The sequence below is a fragment of the Diuraphis noxia genome, unplaced genomic scaffold (genome assembly GCF_037042655.1).
Source record: "Diuraphis noxia isolate RWA-SAM2 unplaced genomic scaffold, SU_Dnox_SAM2 contig0004, whole genome shotgun sequence".
Classification (NCBI taxonomy): Eukaryota; Metazoa; Arthropoda; class Insecta; order Hemiptera; family Aphididae; genus Diuraphis; species Diuraphis noxia.
This window is the reverse complement of record NW_028301714.1, coordinates 25,926,142-25,951,394: the sequence shown is the minus strand read 5'-3', so window position 1 is coordinate 25,951,394 and position 25,253 is coordinate 25,926,142. Positions and strand designations below refer to the sequence as shown.

At 25.0% G+C, this 25,253-nt stretch overlaps 1 protein-coding gene across 3 annotated transcripts in view; it reads left to right on the top strand.

Moving 5' to 3' along the window:
* LOC107173807 (uncharacterized) overlaps positions 1-22,626 on the top strand; it is a 37,089-nt gene extending 14,463 nt beyond the window's left edge. Inside the window, exons 16-52 of one of the 3 annotated variants that reach the window (XM_089225197.1) lie at positions 92-304; positions 440-808; positions 867-902; positions 1,589-1,687; positions 1,956-2,051; positions 5,284-5,385; positions 5,469-5,567; positions 5,651-5,749; positions 5,833-5,931; positions 6,014-6,112; positions 6,195-6,293; positions 6,376-6,477; positions 6,561-6,659; positions 6,743-6,841; positions 6,924-7,022; positions 7,106-7,204; positions 7,288-7,386; positions 7,470-7,568; positions 7,652-7,738; positions 10,172-10,306; positions 10,366-10,467; positions 10,527-10,655; positions 11,796-11,912; positions 12,628-12,771; positions 15,252-15,374; positions 15,449-15,541; positions 16,305-16,568; positions 17,585-17,680; positions 17,868-18,023; positions 18,105-18,236; positions 18,779-18,908; positions 19,008-19,284; positions 19,803-19,989; positions 21,295-21,471; positions 21,544-21,693; positions 21,758-21,940; positions 22,020-22,626. In XM_089225197.1, coding sequence (XP_089081323.1) covers positions 92-304; positions 440-808; positions 867-902; positions 1,589-1,687; positions 1,956-2,051; positions 5,284-5,385; positions 5,469-5,567; positions 5,651-5,749; positions 5,833-5,931; positions 6,014-6,112; positions 6,195-6,293; positions 6,376-6,477; positions 6,561-6,659; positions 6,743-6,841; positions 6,924-7,022; positions 7,106-7,204; positions 7,288-7,386; positions 7,470-7,568; positions 7,652-7,738; positions 10,172-10,306; positions 10,366-10,467; positions 10,527-10,655; positions 11,796-11,912; positions 12,628-12,771; positions 15,252-15,374; positions 15,449-15,541; positions 16,305-16,568; positions 17,585-17,680; positions 17,868-18,023; positions 18,105-18,236; positions 18,779-18,908; positions 19,008-19,284; positions 19,803-19,989; positions 21,295-21,471; positions 21,544-21,693; positions 21,758-21,940; positions 22,020-22,303 — 5,072 coding nt within the window. In that variant the 3' untranslated portion in view covers positions 22,304-22,626. Of the gene's footprint in view, positions 1-91; positions 305-439; positions 809-866; positions 903-1,588; positions 1,688-1,955; positions 2,052-5,283; positions 5,386-5,468; positions 5,568-5,650; positions 5,750-5,832; positions 5,932-6,013; positions 6,113-6,194; positions 6,294-6,375; positions 6,478-6,560; positions 6,660-6,742; positions 6,842-6,923; positions 7,023-7,105; positions 7,205-7,287; positions 7,387-7,469; positions 7,569-7,651; positions 7,739-10,171; positions 10,307-10,365; positions 10,468-10,526; positions 10,656-11,795; positions 11,913-12,627; positions 12,772-15,251; positions 15,375-15,448; positions 15,542-16,304; positions 16,569-17,584; positions 17,681-17,867; positions 18,024-18,083; positions 18,237-18,778; positions 18,909-19,007; positions 19,285-19,802; positions 19,990-20,466; positions 20,610-21,294; positions 21,472-21,543; positions 21,694-21,757; positions 21,941-22,019 lie in introns of those variants that run through there. The other 2 variants (XM_089225196.1, XM_089225198.1) reach the window with 2 other exon arrangements.
* The last annotated feature ends 2,627 nt before the right edge of the window (positions 22,627-25,253 follow it).

Sequence of the window (25,253 nt, the reverse complement as noted above, 5' to 3'; positions counted from 1 at the left end):
AATATTATATATTTTTTTTCTTTTATTTAGTTAAATAAAATTTAAGTTAAAATAATATTATTTAGTAAAAAATAAATATACTTATTTTTAGATCAATCTATAGAAAATCATCGCAAGTCTGAAAAAAATTTCACTTGCCATCTTTCCCCAGATCTGATTGAACCTGATGAGTATTTTCATTCAGCTATTAAAGATGAGATAAATATAAAAATAGAATCTTTTAATAATAAAGGAAATTCTATTTGTTTACTCAAAACTGACAATCTAAGTTCTACTAATAATAGTTATTCAAACAATTATAACAGTAAGACTTATAGTAATATTTTAATTATTAATCTATTTTTAAATCGATAATGAACAGATACTACACAGATTTGTATTTCTTCTCCGATATTCTCAACAAATTTCTTTTTAGGTTGTTGAATTTTTTTTGTTCCAGATTGTTATTCCAAATGCTATTGTAAAAATTTTATTAGTTTCAACAACAATGATAACAAGATATTTACTTCTAAAATCAAACATTTTGCATTTAATAATAATGCTAATACAATTCGACAAAAAAAATTGCATAAAAAACAATTAGAAGCCAATATATTAAATACGCTTATTACAAAAGAGCACATTAATATCGTTCAATCAAGAGAACATAATATACCAATATTTAATTCTATTTCGATTGATAAAAAATATGAAAAATGCATTAATTTAAAAGAGAATGATCACATTGAACCAAGTATTTTAAATATGCTTAAAGATGTCTATGTAGACGTGGAATACCTTTCCGAGTACTGTGATTATAATACAAGTGGTAATACTCTTAACTCTTACAATTTTAATACAATTTACTATAGTGTTATTGTTTTCAGATCATAAATTGTCAGAACCTCAAAATAATAACAAAGGTAACAAATTTAATATTCAAGCTTCTAAAGTTAAAACAATAGATTTATGCTTACATTTAAAAGTAAAGCAAACAGTTATTAACAGGGTTCAGTTTTTATAGCATTTTTTATTATAGGATAAAAATAAGATATAGAGATAAAAATAGCAGAGTGAGCTATAAATTTGTTTAATGCACCAGGGATTCTAAATATGAAATTTAATTTTGCTATTTTTTGCATATTTGAAGAATTTTAGAACTTTAGTGCTATTTTTAAAGTTTTGGTGCTATGTTTTGCTAATATTCTTAATTCAACGCTTTATTTTATATTTTTCATAAATCGTGACAAATGGTATTCATTAATGCGAATCAATAAGAATTGAAATTTTATTCTTATTTACTCAGATAATTTTGAATAGTTGCGTACAAACAATGTCATAATTCAAGGTATCAATAGTTAATCAGTACATACAAATTTTTTTAAACTGTATACGGAGATTTTAGTTTTTTTTTATAAATATATGATTTAATAAAGAAATATGATAAATTGAATAAAATTTTTATTTGTTGCTATTTTTAATTTTTTTAGGGCATATTTATAGAGCATATTTTACGGTTTTTTTGGTCATATTATAGCGCATATTTTAGGATTTTTTATGCTATAAAATTCAAACCCTGGTTATTAAAGTTACTCTCTTTATGTTTTAGACAATAATGTTGCAATATCAAATAATACATCACAAAATCAATCAATTAATCTTAAAGCTTATGATGGAAAATATGGCAATTTTAATAAAAACAAAACAAGTAAGTATTATTTTTAAATTAACTATTACTATAACTGTATTTAGGAATTGGTTTTATAAGCATAATTGGCAGCTGTCTTGTGCTGTAACATAGGGAGGAGGGGATTAAATGCATAACAAACATTTAGATAGTTGACTTGTTAAGATTAACAGGCTAGCTTTACTTTAAATTGTTAACAAAAGTGTCACTGTGCAAGTTGATTCTTATCCTATATAAAGTATATGTCCAGTCTAAAAAATCTTTTTGTTTTACTGTATTTATTTTTTAGTTGATGCTTTTACTTCAATTACTACAACAACAAATTATTCAACTTATCATAAACCATGTAATAAAAATGAGGTCAACTCTAATAAAAACAAAGCAAGTAAGTAATTACTTTCTGAATATTCAATATTCACCAAAACATGATTATAGGTTATTTGGTCTGATAAACTTAGTTGTTTTATTCAGGAAGTCAAAATGAGTTAAAATATTACTGGTTACAGGATTTGGATTTTATTTTAAAAACTGAGTAAACATTTTTGTGTGTAATATATTTTAGGTAGTTAACTTAAGTTTTTGGTAATGAGGTTAAATTAAAATCATTAATAACCAATATAATTTTTAATTAATTACAATTTGCAACAAAATTAGTTCAATAATACTTATAGTTAAAGTAATGTGTTTAAAGCTTTTATTCCACATTGAAGATTTTCATAGTTTAGTATTGAAAAGACAAAGTAGCCACATAATATATTTAAATTATTCAAACTACAATAAATTGCCTATAATATAACTATATAATATAGTCAAAACATTATATTATATGTTAAATGTATATAGTTTAAAAGTTAAATAGGATTTAAATTTTTGAAATAGATCATAAATCATTTGCGCATCGTCTGTTTACTTGTCCCAAAATATTGTACATTTTTTGCACATTAGTGGTCGATTATCATTTGCTTATTGTCAAAAACGACTTGTGTTTGGGGTGTACACCTTTTGTTAATTTCTATTGTTGAAGAATAGTATTGATGTGCTAATGATGTAAGACCTTTTAAACATCTAGGTTGAGTGTTCAAAAATCAATTGTTGTAAAATCATATGTTATTTAAGTAATTTTTCATAAACGTCATCTGTTATAATTTTTTTTTTTATCTGAAAACATAATTATTTTTAGATGATGATTTAATTTAATTTAAAAAATGACATAATATGATATAATAATAATCAGCTTTTTTAGTACTTGAAAAATCCAAAATGTAAATAAAATGTAAGTAAATCTAAAATTTTAAATTACATGCGATAGCTCTTAAAAATTTACTTATGTCATACTCAGGATTTTTTTCTAACATTAATAGACTTCTATTTCTTTTTGCTCCTTTTGTATGCCTCGGATAAATTTGTACTGACTTTAAACAAAGTTTATTATTACTTTCTTTTAATACGTAGTTAAGATTATTATAAATACTAAGGTATGATGTAAGAAGCAAGTGAATTTTATCATGCCAACCTTCCGCAGAGTTTTATGTTCTAGGAATTCCGACTAATGTCCTTGAAAAGACAGAGCATATTTCAAAAAAGAATATATTTTCATGTCATTTTGGTATTCTATTATTTCGATACTACATTTTCATTTAACCAAAAATATAATTTTCCTTGAAGTATGATACTAGTTGTTGTTCATTTTGGTCATTACTAAATTCCATTTTTAAATTATTCCAAGTGTTGTTTGCCATATTTACTGGAAGAAATGCTAATGTAGGTATTTTTTGAGACAGTAGATTGAAATTATTGTCATTTTGATACTTATTGCTGAGACCAATGTTTTGAATTTTCTATAAATTGATTGAGTAAAATGATTAAAACACGCTGAATGTATTGCAAAATTGAACACTTCATGAATGGCATTTAGTGACGCTAACTCAAAATCGATAATTATTTCCGAATTCCAATTTTCATTAAAATATATTCTGTTTTCAACTGAAAAGTTGTTTATATTTTTAAACAACTGAATGTATAAATCTTGATCTTTGACTGTTAAAATAAATTCAATTTATCGGTTTGGTTAAAAGAGTAAAGATTAAATTTTATTGAAGTGATAAGACAAATAATTTCGATGGACAAAATTTTACTTATACACTTTTAGAATTGTTTATAATTCATGACATTTATAAGAAAACATTTTATAGCATATGATTTTTATGACCCCTGAGTATATGACATTTGAAATTATGACACATGACTTTCAAACACTCGACATGGTACCCTTTTAAATGGTCAATGCGCAAACGATATATAACCCAAAAATCGAACAATGTGCAATTGTCTTACAAAAAAGATCAAAAGTAACAATAGTGATGAGCATATGAAAAATAGACCCTTAAAGTCTAATGCCTTAAAGCTAAAGGTAGTAATTTTAACTTTAATTTATAGATAAAATTTGTACAAATTACTTGTTAGTAAGGCTCGGAAATTGATGAATTTTGCATTTTTTTTTGGAACTTTTAAGACGATGCTCACCTGGCCACAAATCTGTTTAATAAGCATGTGAATTTGACTAACTAATTTTTATTTTGCATTTTTTGACATTTTTAGGTCATTTTCCCTCATTTTTAGTCATTTTTACTGATTTCACACTAGTTCATTTCTTATCGTTTCTTGTCGAACCATTATGCCGAAAACTTAAAATTTGGAAAAATACGCTCTAATTGTAAATGCAATGATTTTGATTTTTAAATAAATTGCAAGCTTTGATAAATTTATAAAACAAATATTTTTAATTTTCATATTTTAAGGACATTTTTGTCATATTTTGAATTTTATAGTAAAATAGAGTAAAATATTTTAAAAAAATTTATTTTTATTAATATAAAACTAATGTTTGTAAATTTTTTAGGACATTTTTTGCCATTTTTATGTCATATTTGCAATTTTTTCGGTCTTTTTTAAAGTCATCATCTTCCGAGCCCTACTTATTAGTCATTATTTGATTATTTTTCTGAGGTTGTTTTTTCAGGTTTCAAGTAAAATATTAAGTAATATTTTTGTACTTTTCAGGTTTTGTGTTCAAAACCATGTATTATCTTTTATGGGTTAAAAGTTTTAGGTTCAAAACCTAGTAAAAAAAATTTTCTGATTACCTGAATTCTTACCCACTTAGACTCCTTGCAGGTTTTATTAGTTCATAATAAGTGAGATTAAACTTAAAACTATTATTTTAACTATGGAATTTTACTTTTCATATTTTAGAATTCGATACATATAAATTAAGATGGTTATTTTTATAATATTTTTGTTATGAATTTGAAAGAAAATAAATTATCTATTCAGTAAAATTTACACATATATAATGTTTTTTCTTAAATCAAATCTTATTTGACATAAATATTTTCTAAAACTATTATATACTTAATTGTTTTTATCATAAAGGTTTATCTACAAACAATTACTTCACTTTTTATTGTTAGCTTTCTAGATACTTGATCACTTAGTTTTGTTTGATATTATTTTTACACAATTGTTTACCTTTATGAAGTACATATTTTTAATGCATATTTCATATTTTTTTAAGTATTTAATTCCTAACTTCGAATTCAACTATATTTATTTTTCAGTTGATAATGTTCCCATATCAAATACTATAACAATAGAAAAACCCGTAGTCACAATCAAACCTTGTGATGGAAGTTATTTTAATTTTGATAAAAACAAAACAAGTAAATTTCCTTTAAAAATAGTTACTTATACCTATAATTTTACACAAAAAAATTATTCTGATATTTGACTATTTATCTTTCAGTTAATGATTTTCTAATTTCAAATACTACTGTAACAGAAAAACCAGATAATATTAAACCTTGTGATGGAAGTTATGTTGATTTAGATCAAAACAAAACAAGTAAATTTCCTTTCAAGATAGTTACTTATATGTATAAATTTACACAAAAAAATTATTCTAAAATTTGACTATTTATCTTTCAGTTAATGATTTTCTAATATCAAATACTACTGTAACAGAAAAACCAGACAATATTAAACCTTGTGATGGAAGTTATGTTGATTTTGATAAAAACAAAACAAGTAAATTTTCTTTCAAAATAGTTACTTATACCTATAAATTTACACAAAAAAAATATTCTAAAATTTGACTATTTATCTTTCAGTTAATGATTTTCTAATTTCAAATACTACTGTAACAGAAAAACCAGTCAATATTAAACCTTGTGATGGTAGTTATTTTATTTTTGATAAAAATAAAACAGGTAAATTTTCTTTCAAAATAGTTACATTTACCTATAATTTACACAAAAAATGTATTCTAATATTTGACTATTTATCTTACAGTTAATGATTTTCCAATATCAAATACTACTGTAACAGAAAAACCAGACAATATTAAACCTTGTGATGGTAGTTATTTTATTTTTGATAAAAATAAAACAGGTAAGTTTTCTTTCAAAATAGTTACATTTACCTATAATTTACACAAAAAATTTATTCTAATATTTGACTATTTATCTTACAGTTAATGATTTTCCAATATCAAATACTACTGTAACAGAAAAACCAGACAATATTAAACCTTGTGATGGTAGTTATTTTATTTTTGATAAAAATAAAACAAGTAAATTTTCTTTCAAAATAGTTACATTTACCTATAATTTACACAAAAGAGTTATTCTAATATTTGACTATTTATCTTACAGTTAATGATTTTCCAATATCAAATAATACTACTGTAACAGAAAAACCAGACAATATTAAACTTTGTGATGGTAGTTATTTTATTTTTGATAAAAATAAAACAAGTAAATTTTCTTTCAAAATAGTTACTTATACCTATAATTTTACACAAAAAAATTATTCTAATATTTGACTATTTATCTTTCAGTTAATGATTTTCTAATATCAAATACTACTGTAACAGAAAAACCAGACAATGATAAGCCTTGTGATGGAAGTTATGTTGATTTTGATAAAAACAAAACAAGTAAATTTTCTTTCAAAATAGTTACTTATACCTATAAATTTACACAAGCAAATTATTCTAAAATTTGACTATTTATCTTTCAGTTAATGATTTTCTAATATCAAATACTACTGTAACAGAAAAACCAGACAATATTAAACCTTGTGATGGTAGTTATTTTATTTTTGATAAAAATAAAACAAGTAAGTTTTCTTTCAAAATAGTTACATTTACCTATAATTTACACAAAAAAGTTATTCTGATATTTGACTATTTATCTTACAGTTAATGATTTTCCAATATCAAATACTACTGTAACAGAAAAACCAGACAATATTAAACTTTGTGATGGTAGTTATTTTATTTTTGATAAAAATAAAACAAGTAAATTTTCTTTCAAAATAGTTACTTAAACCTATAATTTTACACAAAAAAATTATTCTAATATTTGACTATTTATCTTTCAGTTAATAATTTTCTAATATCAAATACTACTGTAACAGAAAAACCAGACAATATTAAACCTTGTGATGGAAGTTATGCTGATTTTGATAAAAACAAAACAAGTAAATTTCCTTTCAAAATAGTTACTTATACGTATAAATTTACACAAGCAAATTATTCTAAAATTTGACTATTTATCTTTCAGTTAATGATTTTCTAATATCAAATACTACTGTAACAGAAAAACCAGACAATATTAAACCTTGTGATGAAAGTTATGCTGATTTTGATAAAAACAAAACAAGTAAATTTCCTTTCAAAATAGTCACTTATACGTATAAATTTACACAAAAAAATTATTCTAAAATTTGACTATTTATCTTTCAGTTAATGATTTTCCCATATCAAATACTACTGTAACAGAAAAACCAGATAATATTAATCCTTGTGATAGAAGTTATGTTGATTTTGATAAAAATAAATCAAGTTAGTTTTCTTACAAAGTAGTTATGTATACCTTTAATTTTACACAAAAATGTATTTCTATATTTTACTGTATTTATTTTTAGTTGATAATATTTCTACGTCAACTAATAAATTGGTTAATTTTGAACCTTGTGATCAGAATTATATCAACTTTAATAAAAACAAAATAAGTGAGTTATCTTTTCAGAATAACAATTCAGTATTTGCTTGATAAATCTTTTATTATTTTATTATATTTTTTGTAGGTATATATTATAATGTCACCATGTTATTTTCAAAACATATACATTTTTTATACTAATAAACCTCTAGACACCTTACTACAATAAGTCTGTATTGACTTAAAATGTAATAACAATAATATATGATAAAAGTATAGACAGTAGTATGTATTTGTATGTTCTGAGCACCTTTTTTACAGGGAGATTTCATTAGTTCAAGGGGGCATTTCTACATGCTTCACCGTGTAACACAAATTCTCAAAAACCCTAATGTATGTTCTGAGCACCTTTTTTACAGGAAGATTTCATTAGTTCAAGGGAACATTTCTACATACGTCTACCGTGTAACAAAAAATCTCAATTTTTTTTAGACAAAATGTTATGTTAACTCAGATTTTCCGTGTAACACAATACGGTGTTAACACATATATTGTTCACCTATGGTAACCCCTCACATTAAAGTATTTACTGTGTACAAACCAAATTTTTTTTTTTACCAAAATTAATTGTAAACTGAAATAATTATTTCAAGTAAAGAATATAAATTATTTAATAAACTTTTTTTATTATTATAAATAAATAATATCTAACGAACGTTGAAGTATTTTTAAACTCTATTGCATATCCGTATGATAATTTAAATTTAGATTTTGAAAAATCTAAAAAAAAATTTCTTTATTTTTGTGTAACAGACGATATAGGTACACAGTTTTATAATGTGTTATACTTGTTGAGATTTTGTGTTACACAGTGAACGTGTGTAGAAATCTCTTTGTAAAAAAGGTGCTCAGAACATACATTAGGGTTTTTGAGAATTTGTGTTACACGGTGAAGCATGTAGAAATGCCCCCTTGAACTAATGAAATCTCCCTGTAAAAAAGGTGCTCAGAACATACAAATACATACTACTATAGACTATTATTATAATTAATTTAATAAGTGAAAGTTTCTAATCAAAAATTAATTTAACCTTTTTTTAAAGCTTATTCTGAGCCATGTATACCCATCGCTGCTTCTACTATTTCCCTCCATGCTTCTCTGTGTTCTGCCAATTCTTCTTCGTTCATAACTCAACAATCTGTGGTCTTTCTTGATTCGGTCCTCCCATTGTTGCCTAGGCCTTCTTCTCGCTCAACTTTTGTTCGGTTTCCATTTTGTGATGACCAGTATAAGTTGGCCTTCTGCTCTCCAGACACGCCCTGCCCATCTTATTCTTTAGCTCTCTGTTTGATCCTATTTCATTGCAACCTTTATCGTTTTTCTTTGGTCCAAAATTCTTTGTAGGATTTTCCTTTCGAAAATCATTAATTTGTTTTCGTCATATTTGGTAGATGCCCATGCTCCACAAGCATACAGTACATTTGGTCTGACAAAGGTCTTATATAATCTGATTTTTGTTTTTCTTAATAATATTTTAGATTTAAATAGTTGGACTAATGAATAATAGCATTTGTTGCCAGCTGTGATTGACTGTGTATTTCTTCATGGCTATCTGCCTGTGAGTTTGTCTACTCCTAGGTACTTAAAGTTCCAAACTCTTACAAATGACATGTCTTTTACTGTTATAGCGTTTTGTGGATGTTCTCTCTTAGATACAGTCATGAATTTGGTTTTGTTTTCATTAATAAGTCCAATCTAACCTGCTTCCTTTCTTAAAATTTCGGCTGTTCCTTTGAGGCTATCTTCTGTCTCTGCTATTACAACTATGTCATGTGCCTGCATACGCAGCCTAATGCTATTTCTTTTCCTTGTCCTATATTCGCTTTGAGGCTCTCTTTGAAGTATTCCTTTTAACTACTGATTCCAACACAATGTTAAATAAGACCGGAGACAGTGCCTGTCTTTCCCCTGTATTCACTGTAAACTCCTCTGATATTACTGAGTTGAACTTAACTTTGCACCTTGAGTTTAGCATACATGCTTTTACTATTCTAACGAGTTTAGCTGGTATTCCTAGTTGAATCATTACATTCCGTTGAGTACTTACTATTGAGTCGTATGCTTGTTTAAAGTCTACAAAAAGCAAGTGCATATCTTTATCAAATTGTTGACTCTTCTCCGTTATTTGTCTGGATTGCTAATAGTGAACTAAATAACTATAATAACTGATTACAATTTAAATAAATCATTTAATTTCCCTCACAAAAAATGTTAGCTTTTCATTGAATTCAAATCTAACACATACATTATAGTGATTCACCCAATTACTAAGTATACTCGTCTCTCCTTTTTTATAGTAGAGTAGTTACCTATTCCTCTGTTTTCATTTTTTAGTTGAAAAATTATTACATTGTGACATGTTTTTTATCACCAAAATAAATTCCTTTATATCCGATATAAATAAACCATTTTAATTATCAGAAACTATTATTATTGTTCCAGATTCTCCAAGAATTAATATTATTAAAAAGGATGATTCTGATTGTGATAGTGCTTGTAATTCTCATGTAATAAATACCGAAATTGATACTAAAAATAAAATTAAAGTTGAAGATGATTTTAACTATGATACTACTGGTATTTTAAACTAATTAAATTAAAATTGTATGTATTCAATATTTGATTTTTTTTTTTAGCCATGAAGTATAATTTTAAATCTGAAAAAAGCCCAGAACTTGACAGATGTCATTTAACTAATAGCACTATGATAATAAATAAAAACAATGATTCCAAAGAAGGTAATTTATTATATTGTGTGTACATTATGGATTATATTCAATTCTATTTTATTTATCAGGTTTAGAAATGTTAGTCAAATGTAATGATACTGAATCAAAAAATATTTTATCATCAGTCAAAATAAATATCAACCATGGATTAACTCAAACAAAAATATCACATATTCTAAAAGATGAACATTTACCAGGTTTTTATTATTAATTAAACAAATAAATGTTATTTTTCTACACAGTCTACACTACTTAGATAATATTTTATGCCTAGACATAAAATATATAGGAGTTGATTCTTGGCAACTTGAACCTTCCCAAAATACTTCTTATTATTTTTATTGACTTATTGTTTTCATCTGACTTATTGTTTTCATCTCTCTTGTTATTCATATTATTTAGTAGCTAGTGACAATATATTTTGTAAAACGTTAAATAACTTTTTAGGTTTCAATATTTATATACTTTTGTATAACTTTTAAGAGGCACCACACCCGCTTTTGTTGTATAAGTCTTACAAACCCATAATATAACAAATTCACATTCAACATTCACAGGGACGGCATGAGGGGGGGGGGGCAATCGGGGCAGTTGCCCCGGGCCCCGCGATTTTAAAATTATAATCAAGGCCCCGCAGTTCTTAAATTTTATTTTATACTGTTCAGAGATTAGTTAGTTTGGATAATATGTAATGTGACTGTTATTTATTTTTCCCGGGGCCCCGCAAACCCTAGCGCCGTTCCTGAACATTCACGTTAAACTCCATTAGTTTTAAAATTAAACTAATTTGACCTATTAAGAAACTTGATGGTAAGAACATTATCTGTGTTTTGTTGGAAGTATTTTTACAATAATTCAGTTTTTAAGTGAGTTTAGTGTGTATAATAAATTTTAAAATAAAAATGCTCATAACTCATTTAAAAACTGAATTATCATAAAAAAACTTCTAACAAAACACTGATAACATTCTTACCATCAAGTTGCATAATAGGTCTATCTCTAAGTCTCTCTCTAAGGTCTCTCTATTCTCTAAGTGTTAGCTAACGGAGTAAAATGTGAACTGCTGAGCGTAAATTTGCTATGTTACGCGTTTGTAAGACTGGAGACAACAAATACGGGTGTAGCGTCTTTTTAATAGAATAAAACTTAAAACTTAATACATTTTTATTTGTTTATTATTTTTTATTAAAAAATATTTTAATATACAAACATGCAATTTGTATTTTATGTTAAATTTTAAAATATACATACATTAATGTACTTCCTCTCTTATACATAATCCTATAGTATGCTAGTTATAATGAACATCTAATTATTAAATGTATTTATTATTTTAGTTCCTGCAATAATTGATAATGAAAATGAAACAGATGTATCAACATTTTTTGAACCACCTCAATTCAAAAACGTTATTGATACAAATAATACCATTAATTCAAATGAATATCAAATTTGTAAGTGATTGTTTAATACAACAGTACCCAACCTAACATTTTTAAGGCTATTACAGTAGTATATAATACCCATAAATCAGGTTAGATACTAAGAAATACCCATCACTGCCAAAAAAAATTGATTAAAAATAACAAAAACAAAATATATATTATGATTGTATTTATAATTTTTCAAATTTTTAAATGAATAAAACAAAGGTTTTTATTACAACTAAAGAGTAATGGTAGTGTTAGTTACAATCGGTTCCTTGCTTTTGTTTTCATTGTTACTATTGTCCAAATCCACTTTCACACTTTTACATTTTGAAAAAAAAGATCAGTATTTTTAAGGCTTCTTCCTATAATAATGAATACTTGCCACCCATTTTTCTCCAAAATGTTGCTAGTTGTATGTTTTTAATATTTATTTTCTGTGTGATGTCTTCACAAAGTCCTAAAATTGTGCTCTGGCTTCAATTTTTATATCTAGAAATGTTAGTAGATTTGTTTCATAAACTAAATTGCTTATTTCTAGTATAACTATGAAAAAAAATCAGCTATTGTTATTTATCATAATAAGAAACATACAACTTTGAACAATTTTCCTACACATCAATCTTCTTTAATCATTTATATTTGATTGCATTATACTGTTTAGATTATATAGGTAATTTTACATAAATATAGATTTCTAGTAATTAAATAATAATGTAGTTATATTAATTTTTTATTTTAGTTCCAATGTTACCACACGTATCTGAAAACAATACGCCAGCTAATGAATTAATTGACCTACCTGTTGATACTGTTTTCTCATTAAATAATATTAGCTCTGATGATGATGATGATGATGATGATGATAATGATAGATTATTGATTGGTAAGTTGATAAACAAAACTTATTTTATCCTATTATGTTTTACATTTTACAATAAATGTAATAGATGTATTTAAAATCTATAAGAATTTTCCTTTTATATATAATGTTTGAAAATTTAATTCAAAATTCCTCATAAGTTAGTCTACCTTAATTAATAAATAAAAGCATTTAAAGTTCAAATTTTGTCAGCATTTATCAAATTTTTAGTGATAAAAATTGAACATTTAAAACAAGGTTGCATTTAAATAGTTAATTCTGTAACCAAAATTTAAAAAAGCAGGAAAGTGGGTATCGCTCTGCCAGGCACATCATTTAGGGTGGGGGGCAATTTAATAAATTTGTATTCATACCTACCTATTACATATTTTTTCCTCTGTAGGTTAAAAAGTAGTATCATTTTTGGACCCAATGGATATTTGAAAATTTCATGGTGGATAGAATATACTTATATAAACATTTGGTGAAAATTTCATGTATCAATGGTCATTTGTTTTAAAGTTACATAAAAAAAAATATTTTGTCGAAAACTGATTGTGCGTAAAATTTCCCGTTTTTCCCTTAATTTTTAGTTTATTTATCCCTATTATTTAGAAAAACATTAAGAACTTTGACCCCCAAAGTACCAACTAGATTCACTTTCTGATCTAATAAGGTACTGAAGTCAAAAATCGAAGCACTTTTACTGCCCCAAAACGTGATGACAGACACAAAAAAAAAATTCATGGTTTTAACGAATTTTTGTTAATATTTGAACTTAAAATGCAAATAAAAAAAAATTGTGCTTATGTATTCTTATAATTTTTTAATCATTATAAGAATAAATTATGAGGAACTTTGTATTAAATTTTCAAGTATTTTGATTGGCCCAAAAAAATTTTATCGACAAATATTGAAAATTTCAGTTGTCTATAAATATCTCAAAAAAAGTCAAAATATTTTGAAAATTAAATCATGTAAATAAAATGCCAATCTAAATAACTGATAAAATTTTCATGTATCTACGACTTATACTTTTTGAATAATAATAAAATTTAAATAAAAAGATTTCGTAAAAATTTGAATTATTACGCAACGCTTATAAAAAAAAATTGTGACTAACGATTTTTAATTTTTTTAGCTACAATAAGAACAACTCATAAAGAACCTTGTATTAAATTTTCAAGTTTTTTTGGTGATCCAAAATATTTTTTTACAGATACTTAAAAAAAAATTCTCATAAAAATTGAAAATTTCAGTGGTCTATAAATAACTCAAAAAAAGTCAAAATTTTGTGAAAATTAAACTGTATTCAGATAACATTAACATAAACATTTGGTGAAAATTTCAAGTATTTATAGTGATTAGTTTTTGAATTACAACCATATAAAAAAATCGATTTGGTCAAAAATTGGTTTTGCGTAAAAATTCCCGTTTTTCTGTCATTTTTTTTGTTGTTTTTTTCGATTTTTTTGAAAACTATTGGAAAATGTTTACTTTTGACCTCTATAATGGACCAAGGATATTCACTTTTACATCAGAAACCACCCCCAAAGTTTGAAATTGAAGCATTATTTCGACTATTATAAAACACATAATTGTAAAATCAATACATTCATCACTTCATTCAGAATCTTAAAAGATATATAAACACATTTTTTAATAATTATTTTAAATTCAAATTTGGGCAAAATTACATATTTTGACTATAAGAAGATAATTTTTGTTGTTTTGTTATTATTTAAAAATATTATTCATGGATAATCAGAACTTATAGAGTAGGTTATTACATTTTTAAATGCAATTTTTTTCAACAAAAATGGATTTAACTTTAGTACTAATGCCTATAGTGTAGTAAAATATATTACTATAACCACAATAATACCATAAAATATACTAATTTTATTTTATTATAGACCCTGATTTGCCAACTTGCAGCTCTCGTCATAGTTGTATGCCGTTTGCTTCTTATTAAAAAAAAATCAATATCTGTTTATTTACGATAAAATTATAAAAATTATAAAATGTATTTATAAACATTTTGGCTCTTAATATCATTGTATTTAACCATGTGGCTCATGGAGGTATTCATGTTGGCCAGCCCTGTTATAGACTTGACAGACTATCAGACTGTCTCCGCTCAGATATGTTTTTCATTATTAATTTTAAATCACTGAATTCAAATTTAATACATCCATTACAGAGATTAGATACCTAATGTACAGCAAAACATTATCCACTTTAGTTCTTTTAGTATAACTTTAAAATGTTTAACTGTACCTACTTAAAATGTTCTCTAAATTTTTATTGTTACATCAAATTATATTCATGATGAAAATTTCAAAGTATTTTAACTGAAAGCTATAGCATGAGAATTTTTGATATTTTTTTTATTAATTAAAATATTAAATTAATAATTCATAATTTTTTTCTAAACATAAATATTTAAATTTGTTAGTATTTATTTGTTTAATTTTAATATTTATATGATTGTATTATTTTAGAAGATAGTGAACCAAATATTGATGGCAATATTAATAAAAATTCTACATGTATTCTTAAATCAGCTGATAGCTCAAAAAATAAAAGAAAAATAAACTGTCTATCTTCAGCTACAAGCATTAAAAGTAGTTATTATTTTACATTAATATCTAAACATATTGTAAGAACTACTAATTTTTTATTGTATTAACCATCATAGATATTGCCACAGAATTCAAATTTTGTGAAAAGAAGTTAATAAGTCCAAAAAAGGATCAATATTCCAAAATAAATCTTATCAAAAATGAAGAAGGTATGTATTTTAAATTTTTCATTGAAATAGTTTTATGTCAGTGGATATGAATTTAAGTTTTGTTTATGTTTAAACTCATATTATTGAAGAAAAAAAATTGAAATTTTAAATTACTTTGTAATGGGGAGGGGCGTAATTCATAATTTTCAGAAAACTTTTGAAATTATAACACAGTGGTATACTAAACTTTTTTGAAAGGGGATATGAATATTTGGCTATTCTCAGACCTCATTTATTGCTTTATATGATAAAAATAAGCCAAAGGGGTGATATAATATATAACACCCCCCCTCCTTCGTGTGATCATACCTTTGTTTTTATTTTATTTTGTAATTGTAATTTTGATTTTAACAGTATAATATTTTAGAAATACAGGTTTGTGAAGGAGCACAGTTCCTTGTGTCCCTTCGATAATACATTTGTATTATAATAAATTTATTTTCAAATGTATTATTCATATTGCTATAACATAATAAATTTCTAATCTTGATGAAATTAGCTGGTGAATTAAAAGATACAGTATTTTTTTTCATTTTGATTTGTTTTTACAAATTGATTTTATATTTGATTACATTTAAAATCCATTTTAAGTTGAAAAACTATTTCGAGTGAAACTTTCTAAAGTGTTTTCAAATTGTACGACTTACAAATTAAAAACACAAATATTCATGTAAAAATAATACCAACTTTTCTTAGTACTTAACATCTAACAGAATTATATTTCTCTGTGAATCTAATATCTCATTTTATTCTTTTGTTCCAGTGTCAAACCCTATTTTACCAAAAAAAAAATGTGTCATATCCAATAGCAATTTTGAGATTGCACATTTATTAGAAGAAAAAAAAAACCATTTAGATGATTGTATGTCTTTTGAAATGTGTAATGAACTTTATAAAATTAAATCATCACATAAAAGCATTGTTAATAAAAATGAATCATTACCAAAGTATATCCAAGATATATTGAAAGAAATGTATGTTGATGAATTGTTTGTATCTACATGTCAACATATGGTAGACTTATATGGTAAGTATTTTTCCATACAATATTTTTATCAAATTAAAGTTTACCCTTATTGCACACTGTCTACTTCTTATAACGTACAATGTCATATATTCTCATAAAAATATATCTATATAATGTAATAACATTGTTCATTAGCATAATTACTATAAAAATTGCATGTCATTGTTCATGATTATTGTTATTTAAATTAAATTTAAATTATCAAAATAAACCTTACTTTATAATCACAAAAAAAAAAATTATACTTGATGCAATCGCATATTGTTGGACCCTTAGTGTGTTAGCCACACCCGAGACACTTTTACATTGCAACAGCCGAACCCATGAATCAAATTTACGACTGTCTCCCAATATGCGATTGAATTGAATATTACCGCTGAAAATGCGGTCTACCAGAATAGACGTGGTTATTATACTAAATTGTAGTATTTCAGAGACCAGCACGGATAGGCATGTGTGGTATAAATAAAAATATTAATAAATATTAAATAATGATAATAATAATAATAATCTACCACATTTGTGACATTGTTTCGGACAAGGTAACAGACCATAATCTTGCAAGTATTTAACACTCGAGGCCTCAGTTAAAATAATTTTATAAAATTCTTTTACAAGCATTTTAAGTTTAAAAAAATTTTCAGTTAAAATTTAAAAAAAAGTTGTTTCTCCACAAATGACACTATAACAACTAACATGTTATTAGCTGCTATATGATAAAATATATATCATTATAAAAAAATAAGATAAAAGTGATAAAACATAATACCTACATTAAATTAGTAGGTAATAAACTAATAAATAATAATGATGTGGGATTCCCTACTGTAGGTAGGTAGTACACAAAAAACAGGTAGACAGCATATTGGAAGTTTCACTTCAAAAATGTTTAAAATACATTAAAAATTGAATAGTTTACTTGGTTTTAGAATTTGATATTGGCTAAAAATAACTCTAGATGGTAAATTATATGTATATTTTGTTTTGTAATTTAATTATGTCATAATATTTTCTAGATTATGATGGTCAATCCAAAAGTGATGTGTTTTTTCAAACAAATGAATGTAGAGAAATTCCATGCGAGAAATTGGTGTGTGATATAAGAACAAATGGTAAATAATTGTACACATAATGTTTAATTTTACAAGTTTTTTATTATGTATACTGATGACTATCATTTTTATGATTGTATTTCAATTCTCTAAAATTTCATAAAAATAATGCGGAAAAAAAGATTAGTTTCTATGCGTGTATATCTTAATATATTTAATAATCAATTGTTATAATTTTTTTCTTAAGTTGAAGAGAAAAAATATTCTGAATATAACCGATCAGTTTCAACCAATGTGAAAACATTGTGGAGAACAGAAATAAATTATAGAAACCAAGAAAATAATAAATTCAGTAATCTTTCTACTAAAAAAAATAATTTTGTTTCCCAGCAAAAACCAAATGGTAAGTTTATTTAGACACTTAAAATCATATTGAAATTACAATTTATGTTAATTTCTTAAGATCTAAAAATTAAATGTCCAGAGTTAAGTCAGTATATTTCAACCAAAGAAGAAACAATATTAAAATCAGAAATTATTGCGCATAAGCAACAAAAAAGCCTTATTAATCCTACCAATACTACACAAAAATCAAACTCTTTACAGAAACCAAAAAGTAAGTTCTTACTTATTAAATATATTGTATTTTATTTGTGTTAAATTCAGTAAAAATTTAATTATGTTTTGTTGGTAATAATTTTTTCTATATTTTGCAATATTGTAATATAAGTATCTACTATTAATAACACAATAATACATATTAATAATACAACTACATTAAGTTTTTGAACATCTGTTAGAATAATAAATATACATGAAAATAAAATATTTTAACCACGCTTTTTATAATTTAATTCTGTCCCAATCTACATATAATGCTTAAAGTTACATTTTTAGTTTCTAAGCTAAGTCAGTAAAGTTCTATTTTTTTTTTTATTGTTCTTAAAAAACATTGTCAACAAAGGCCATTAGTTACAATTATTTATAAGTACATTATTTTTTAAAGTTATGTAATACCTTTACTTCTTGATAATAGTATATAATAATAGTATTGTAATGAATAGTTTCTACCTGTTTCTGGTTTTTGAATGGAGAAAAAAAAGAAAGAGAATAGTTAATAATAAGTAATGATATTTAAATATTTGTTGAATTTTATAGATTTTAAAAGTAATATAAAAATCAGGATTCACTTAAGAGAATTCATACTATCTAATAAACCATTAGATAAAATCTTAGAATCTAAAGAATTCAGAAATTTAAGATTTTTTAGTGAGGAAGAAATTGCAAGGTAATTTTATATGATATGTTAAATATCTATTATATATATTTTATTAACTATTATATAATGTAAAGCATAATATTGATGTTTATTTTTTGTATAATCTAGTTCAATTGGTGTTTTTATCTTTGAAAAAACAATTGATACTCCAATAATAACTGGATTATCCGTCTACAGAGTAAATTATGACCAATTAAATAATGAAGAGAAAAATAAAATATTGGCATCTACAAATTTAAATATTACTTGTCCAAAAATATTGATGTTAACCTCAATCACCCTGGCATTAGTAAAAATGTTGAGAAGTGATACATTAATTGAGGTTATCTTAAATTATATTCGAAGAAATTTGTTGACAAAGAAGATAAATACTGATCATACAATTGTATGTAAACATTTTATTTATCTCGTATATTTATTTGTATAGTTGGTAATTTTCGGTTATTTCGGCTACTGTTCTATGCCAAGATTACTAAACTAATAAAAGCTTATTCTTTTAAATTATATTGAGTTTTATGTACTAATTGTACAGGAAATTACGACAATAATATTTTATGAAAAACATTTGGATCAATGGTATAGTAATTAGATAGGAATAATTACAAAAAATAAAAAAAAATAAAAATTGGGGGCCCAGGAACTATTGTTGAGATTAATGAGAACATTTTTTCAATGTGAGTAAAATACACTGGAAGATAATTATGTAGATAATTCTATAATGCAGTGGACATTTAGAGTCATTTGTTTCAAAGCTAATTAGAGATTTCTTTTACATGTGAACATAAATAGTAATAGTCATATTATCATTTTTGTTCACTGCTGTAGTCAAAATTACAGAAATATACCATTTTTTTGTTAATTGCTTAAATATTGTAAATACTTATTGAGTTAATTTATTTTCAGGATGATCAATTAATAAAACAAGTAGTTTACTTTGTTGACATTTGTGTTAGATTAAGACGACTGAAGACTCTTCAAATATTTATTTTTGATTCTATGGTCTTTTTACCTAACAAGTATTGCTGTATCATATTTATATCTTTGTTGTTATGGAAAAATTGCTTACCTAGAAGTATAAGTATTGAAGAAGGTAAATATGTAGTTCTAAATATTGACTACAAAAACTTGAAAACTTGAAATTGTCTTTATTAATAATTAGTTTACGAAAGTGAAATTATAATTAATACAGTTTAATACAGTATGCACACAGTGTATATTATATCCTACTTTTATTTTATATTACTATTTTAAAATGGCTATAAATTGTTTTAACATTAAAGTATCAAAAATAAAATTACCTAGTGTCCTAGCTAAAATCTTAAATTTAAATCTTTCCTTTTAATTTTGATTTTAAACCAATGAATGAAATCACTATAATAATTAACAGAGTATAATGGATTTGTCTTAACAAAAAACGTCTAGTTTAAGCGTTAATAATACCTAGTCAATTCATACAGATTAAATGTTATCTTAACGTTTAATATTTCTCATACATTTTTTATTTTTGTGTAATGTTTAACAGACATGTACATTTTAAAATTTAATTTTTTTCTTTCAATTTTTCTAGTTTTTATATAATCTTAAAGATATGATTGAAGAAATTTAAAAATTATCTCTTTAACATGTTGACTGCTGACGATCATCTTTAATTTTCAAATTGGATATGTTTGTGACTCTCCGCATCCATTGTTGATCATTACTAAAACGCTGGTAACCATAAATTAATACACTTTTATATTATTAACTTTTCTACGCCACAAAAATAATGAGTTAAAAAAGCTTGGTGTCTTAGTAGAAATCATTTCTATTTCTTGTGTAATAATTTTATTATTTTTCCTATATTTTTGTTCAAATACTGTAGTATATAAAAATTTGGTATGACACTGAAAAATATACTTGGTGCGTCGATAATACATATCATGTGATCACTAGAAGTTACATGGCAGTCAACGTGTTAAATTACCAAATTAGAAACTCTAACTTAAGCTAGGAACCAGTTAAAATGTTAAAATTTACTGTTTGACTATAAAATAAATTAAATATTTGTAAAATCAATGTTTTCCTTGCCTTTCTAAAAATCTAACATTGCATTTATAGCCAACAACATAAGAAAAAATTAAACAATAAACAAAGTTTTATCGTTCACATAAATTTTTCAATACACATACGTATTTAATAGTACAGTAAAACCTCACAAAGATGGAATCTCTTAGGACTATCTAATTTTTTTTGTCTTAATGGAGTTTCTGATGATAGGTTTTCACATTCATTATGTATTTGAGTCAGGACTAAAGAAATTGTTCGTATTATCAGGGTTTCTATCTTACCGAAGTTTTACTGTACATAATTTAATTTTTATTCATTAATTGTTTAATTTTAATGTATTTTTATTTAGACCCAGTTATAATCACTGTTATGTCATTTTTAATTGCAAAAAAGAAACTTTATTCTGAGCAAACTGTTGGTTGCGATATTTTCCAACGAGAATTGATCAATTTACTTTCTTGTCATTTCAATTACACATTTAGTATAGACATGCCAACTAATTTTACTCAACATATACATAAGCCTGGTAAGTTTATATACAAAAATTATATTTGAATGTTTATCATGAGTAATAAATTGGCAATTCACTGTTTTATAGATTTTTTCGTATCTGTAGTCATGTTTTTAAAATGTTGTGATCCTAAAGACTTAGTAGAATTCATAGTGAACTCCCTGTTCCCCATAATTGATAATTATCTGAATACTCAACAAAATGAAGTGCATGCCATACAAATTATGGAATCAATAAGTAAGTATTAATCACTAATATGTGAAAATTATATTAAATAATTCATTTATTATTTGAATTTTAGATATGGCAATCAAACCATTTAAGATAAATTGTAATACTACTGTTACCACTTATCTAATGAAATGTAGAGATCCAATTAATGGTTTTAAGAAAAATGGTAAAGAACATATTTATATCACTGCCTATAATAGTTACAAAATATTACAGAACAAATTTATTGAATATTTGAATGATAACCGACCTCGTAAGTACAATATTATTATATTTATGCAAATTGACACAATTTAAATTAATATTGAATTTTTTAAACCTTCTAATTAAAGGTTCTCAATTTTTTGAAGAGTCACTGATGACAATCATTTTAGTGTTGGGGTCTGCAGATTATCTAACCAGCTGTATGAGTTTGATGCAATGGAAGCCAAAATTCGAATTATCTGCAGTTTTATCCAAAAAAATTGTCTTGTTCAAATCAATAATAGGTGATAATATTTTATGGGATAAGCTATGTGCCATAGATGACATTGATAGGTTGAAGTGTTTGATAAACAGCTGCTTGTTGAATAAAGATGTGTATGATACAATTATACAACTTCATAATCTTCGTTAGGTGAATGGTTTGCAAATGAAGTGTTTTAAAATTTAAAAAAAAGTTTGAAATGACGACTGAAAATTTCTGTGATATTTTAATTATTGTATTTTTATGGTGTATATACCATTATTTAATTAATCTAGTTTTAAATTGACTAAGTAAAAAATCGATTGCCCTAATGACATTTAGGGTAACAAAATATATATGACGTCACAATTATAGTAATATTAGTATATTACATTACTATTATTAAATTGTTTAATTCTTTATGTTTATATTTCTATATGTATGTACTATGTATGAATAAAAAAAAAATTTTGATTTTAATGAAAAACAACAAATTTTGTGTGTGTTCATGGAATAATTATTTATTGAAAGCTATTTATTTTCATACTTGGCCCTAACCAATAAATATTTTCCAATTTTAAGCTTTAAAAAAAAAATAATACGCCGCTGAGATTTACTTAAATTTAAATTAAATGGTACTAAAATCTGAATTTAACTTCAAAAACTTGATTGCCTTTTGGTAATTTTTTTAGTATATATTATTAAAAACCGGGGTAGTAAAGACTTAACCTCGTTATTGAGTATTTTTCATATTCCATAGGTGTGCACACTGGGGGTGCAGGGTATGCAACTGCACCCCTAGCGAGTTCAGCTTAGAAATAAATAGATAGATAAATAATACTTTTTAAGCTATAATTTTTTTCAAACCCGCGGTCACACGATGAGTGCTACCCAGTGCTTATATGTACGAATCTACATTGTACAAATCACAATTAAAATTGACAATCGTTTTCTGTTATCGCAGTGTGATAGTCGGTAGATAGTAGCTATATAGACACAAGACACGTTATCTTGAATTATAATTTAAAATTATTATTAACCTAGGTAACTAACATTGACTTAGAAATACAATTATTAAAATTATTATTAATTTTTTTTTTTATATTAATCCTGGCCTGATTTGTTATGTGGCTAGATAACATACAACATACTAAAATGTTTAATCCGTTTATACTATGCACCCTCAGCAAAAATGTCCTGCGCACGCCTATGCCCTAATGATGTCTTAATTTTGAATTCAACAATAAATCGTTGAATAAGAAAAATGACTAAGCAGATGGCCATGGCTGTCTTAAGGTTATGTATTCGTTTTTACATAAATAACAGCAAATTAATAAAAACGTTATCTTACTGACAAATATCCAATTTTAATCAAAATTTAAATAATCTTGGAAAATTTATTAACTCCCAATTCAGTACAGAATTGCTTTTTTTTTTAAATTCATGTATCAAAAACTTATGAACCTTATATGTTATACATATCAAACACTCAAAAATTAAAAATATTTTGAAATTCATACCACGTATATTAAATGATTTAAATATTTGTTGACAATTTTAAAAGTTTTTGATTATAATTGGATCGCTAAAAAGTATCAAATTATGATATAAATATGTAGTCAAAATTATTAAAATGTGCAATAAAATTTCTATAAAGTACATAAATGATATAGTTTTTAACGTTTTATTTATTATTAAAATGTATAATCATATGCAGTTTCATTTTTTGTTTAGTGAGGCTATGATGTTTTTGCCAACAAATTGTAAATGCTAAGAGCGTTTGTTTGACGCCAACCCTAGTGGTAAATAGGTATACCCTTTGTAAATTTGAAGCATCCATCTATTGTTAGGTCTTGATAAATATGATTAAGAAGAATACTTTGAATAGTAATGCATTAATTCGTCATAGAATTACCATGCCTTTAGTTTTAATAAAACAATACCCACTTGGATCTAGGAATAGCTTGTCAATTGTCATTTACTTATATTACATGAGTTATTGAAATGCTTTCATAATTATATTGTGTTTAAATTTATAGGCAAAACTTAAGAGGACGTGATACCCGCATGCGTTGTCACTGTCATACAAGTATTTAACATCATAGGCGTTAGGTTATTTGGCGCAGACATTTGGTTCCGGGGGTGCATAGTATAAATTAGGGCCCACAATAATTTTGAAATCCATTATAGGTACAGCAAAATTTATATATATATATATATATAAAATTCACTAAAAATAATTTTTTTTTATTTTATACATTGTAATAAAATAAATATTACATCAAAATATTCTATGAAATTCGACAATATTATCAGCGAACTGAGTAAACCATTTATAGCTTATTAATAACTATAAAAAAATGTTATATATAATGTTATAGAACACATGATTCTGTTCAAAGGGAATTCTTATTTTTCGTAAAAATAAAAGCATATTAATAGGTACTGTTTTATAATACTTGAAAATTTCAAGGTTTAAAATTTACACTTAAATAATAATTATTATTATTATAGATTATAGGGCCCTTGCTGTTTTGTGTGAAGAGTCAGGGGGTGCCCAGGTACCCCCGGCAACCCCTGTGCGCACGCCTATGTTTAACATTGCAAAACTGTTTAGCGCGGGATAGATCCACTCAGTCAGAACTCTTAGTAGAAACACCAAAAGTTAACACAATATAAAAGATAATATCACAGATCTGTGTTAATATTCTCTGTGTCATATCATTTTTATTTATTTGATATCTTGAATGAGAAAAGTTTTAAAAATCTGTATTTTTAAGTTTGTCAAACTTCAATAGCTTTTGAAATATTGATCTTATAGAAAAAATAAAAACGCTGACACCGTTAAAATTCTCATTTTTTCATGGTGAAAATTTTGGTTTCTTATTTGTAATTGTAGATTTCTCAGTTTTTTCCCGCGCGAAACAGTTTTTGATATGTTACGCACTTGTAGACGGAGACAAACACATGCGGGTATCACATCCTCTTAAGATCGTATAATTTATAGATTATCATTAGGGCAAAGGTCTTTTAGTACTTCTAATACTAAAATATGGTTTAAAAAAAATTATTTTATATTTTTGTCTAATTATAAACACATATATAAAAAAATTACATTATG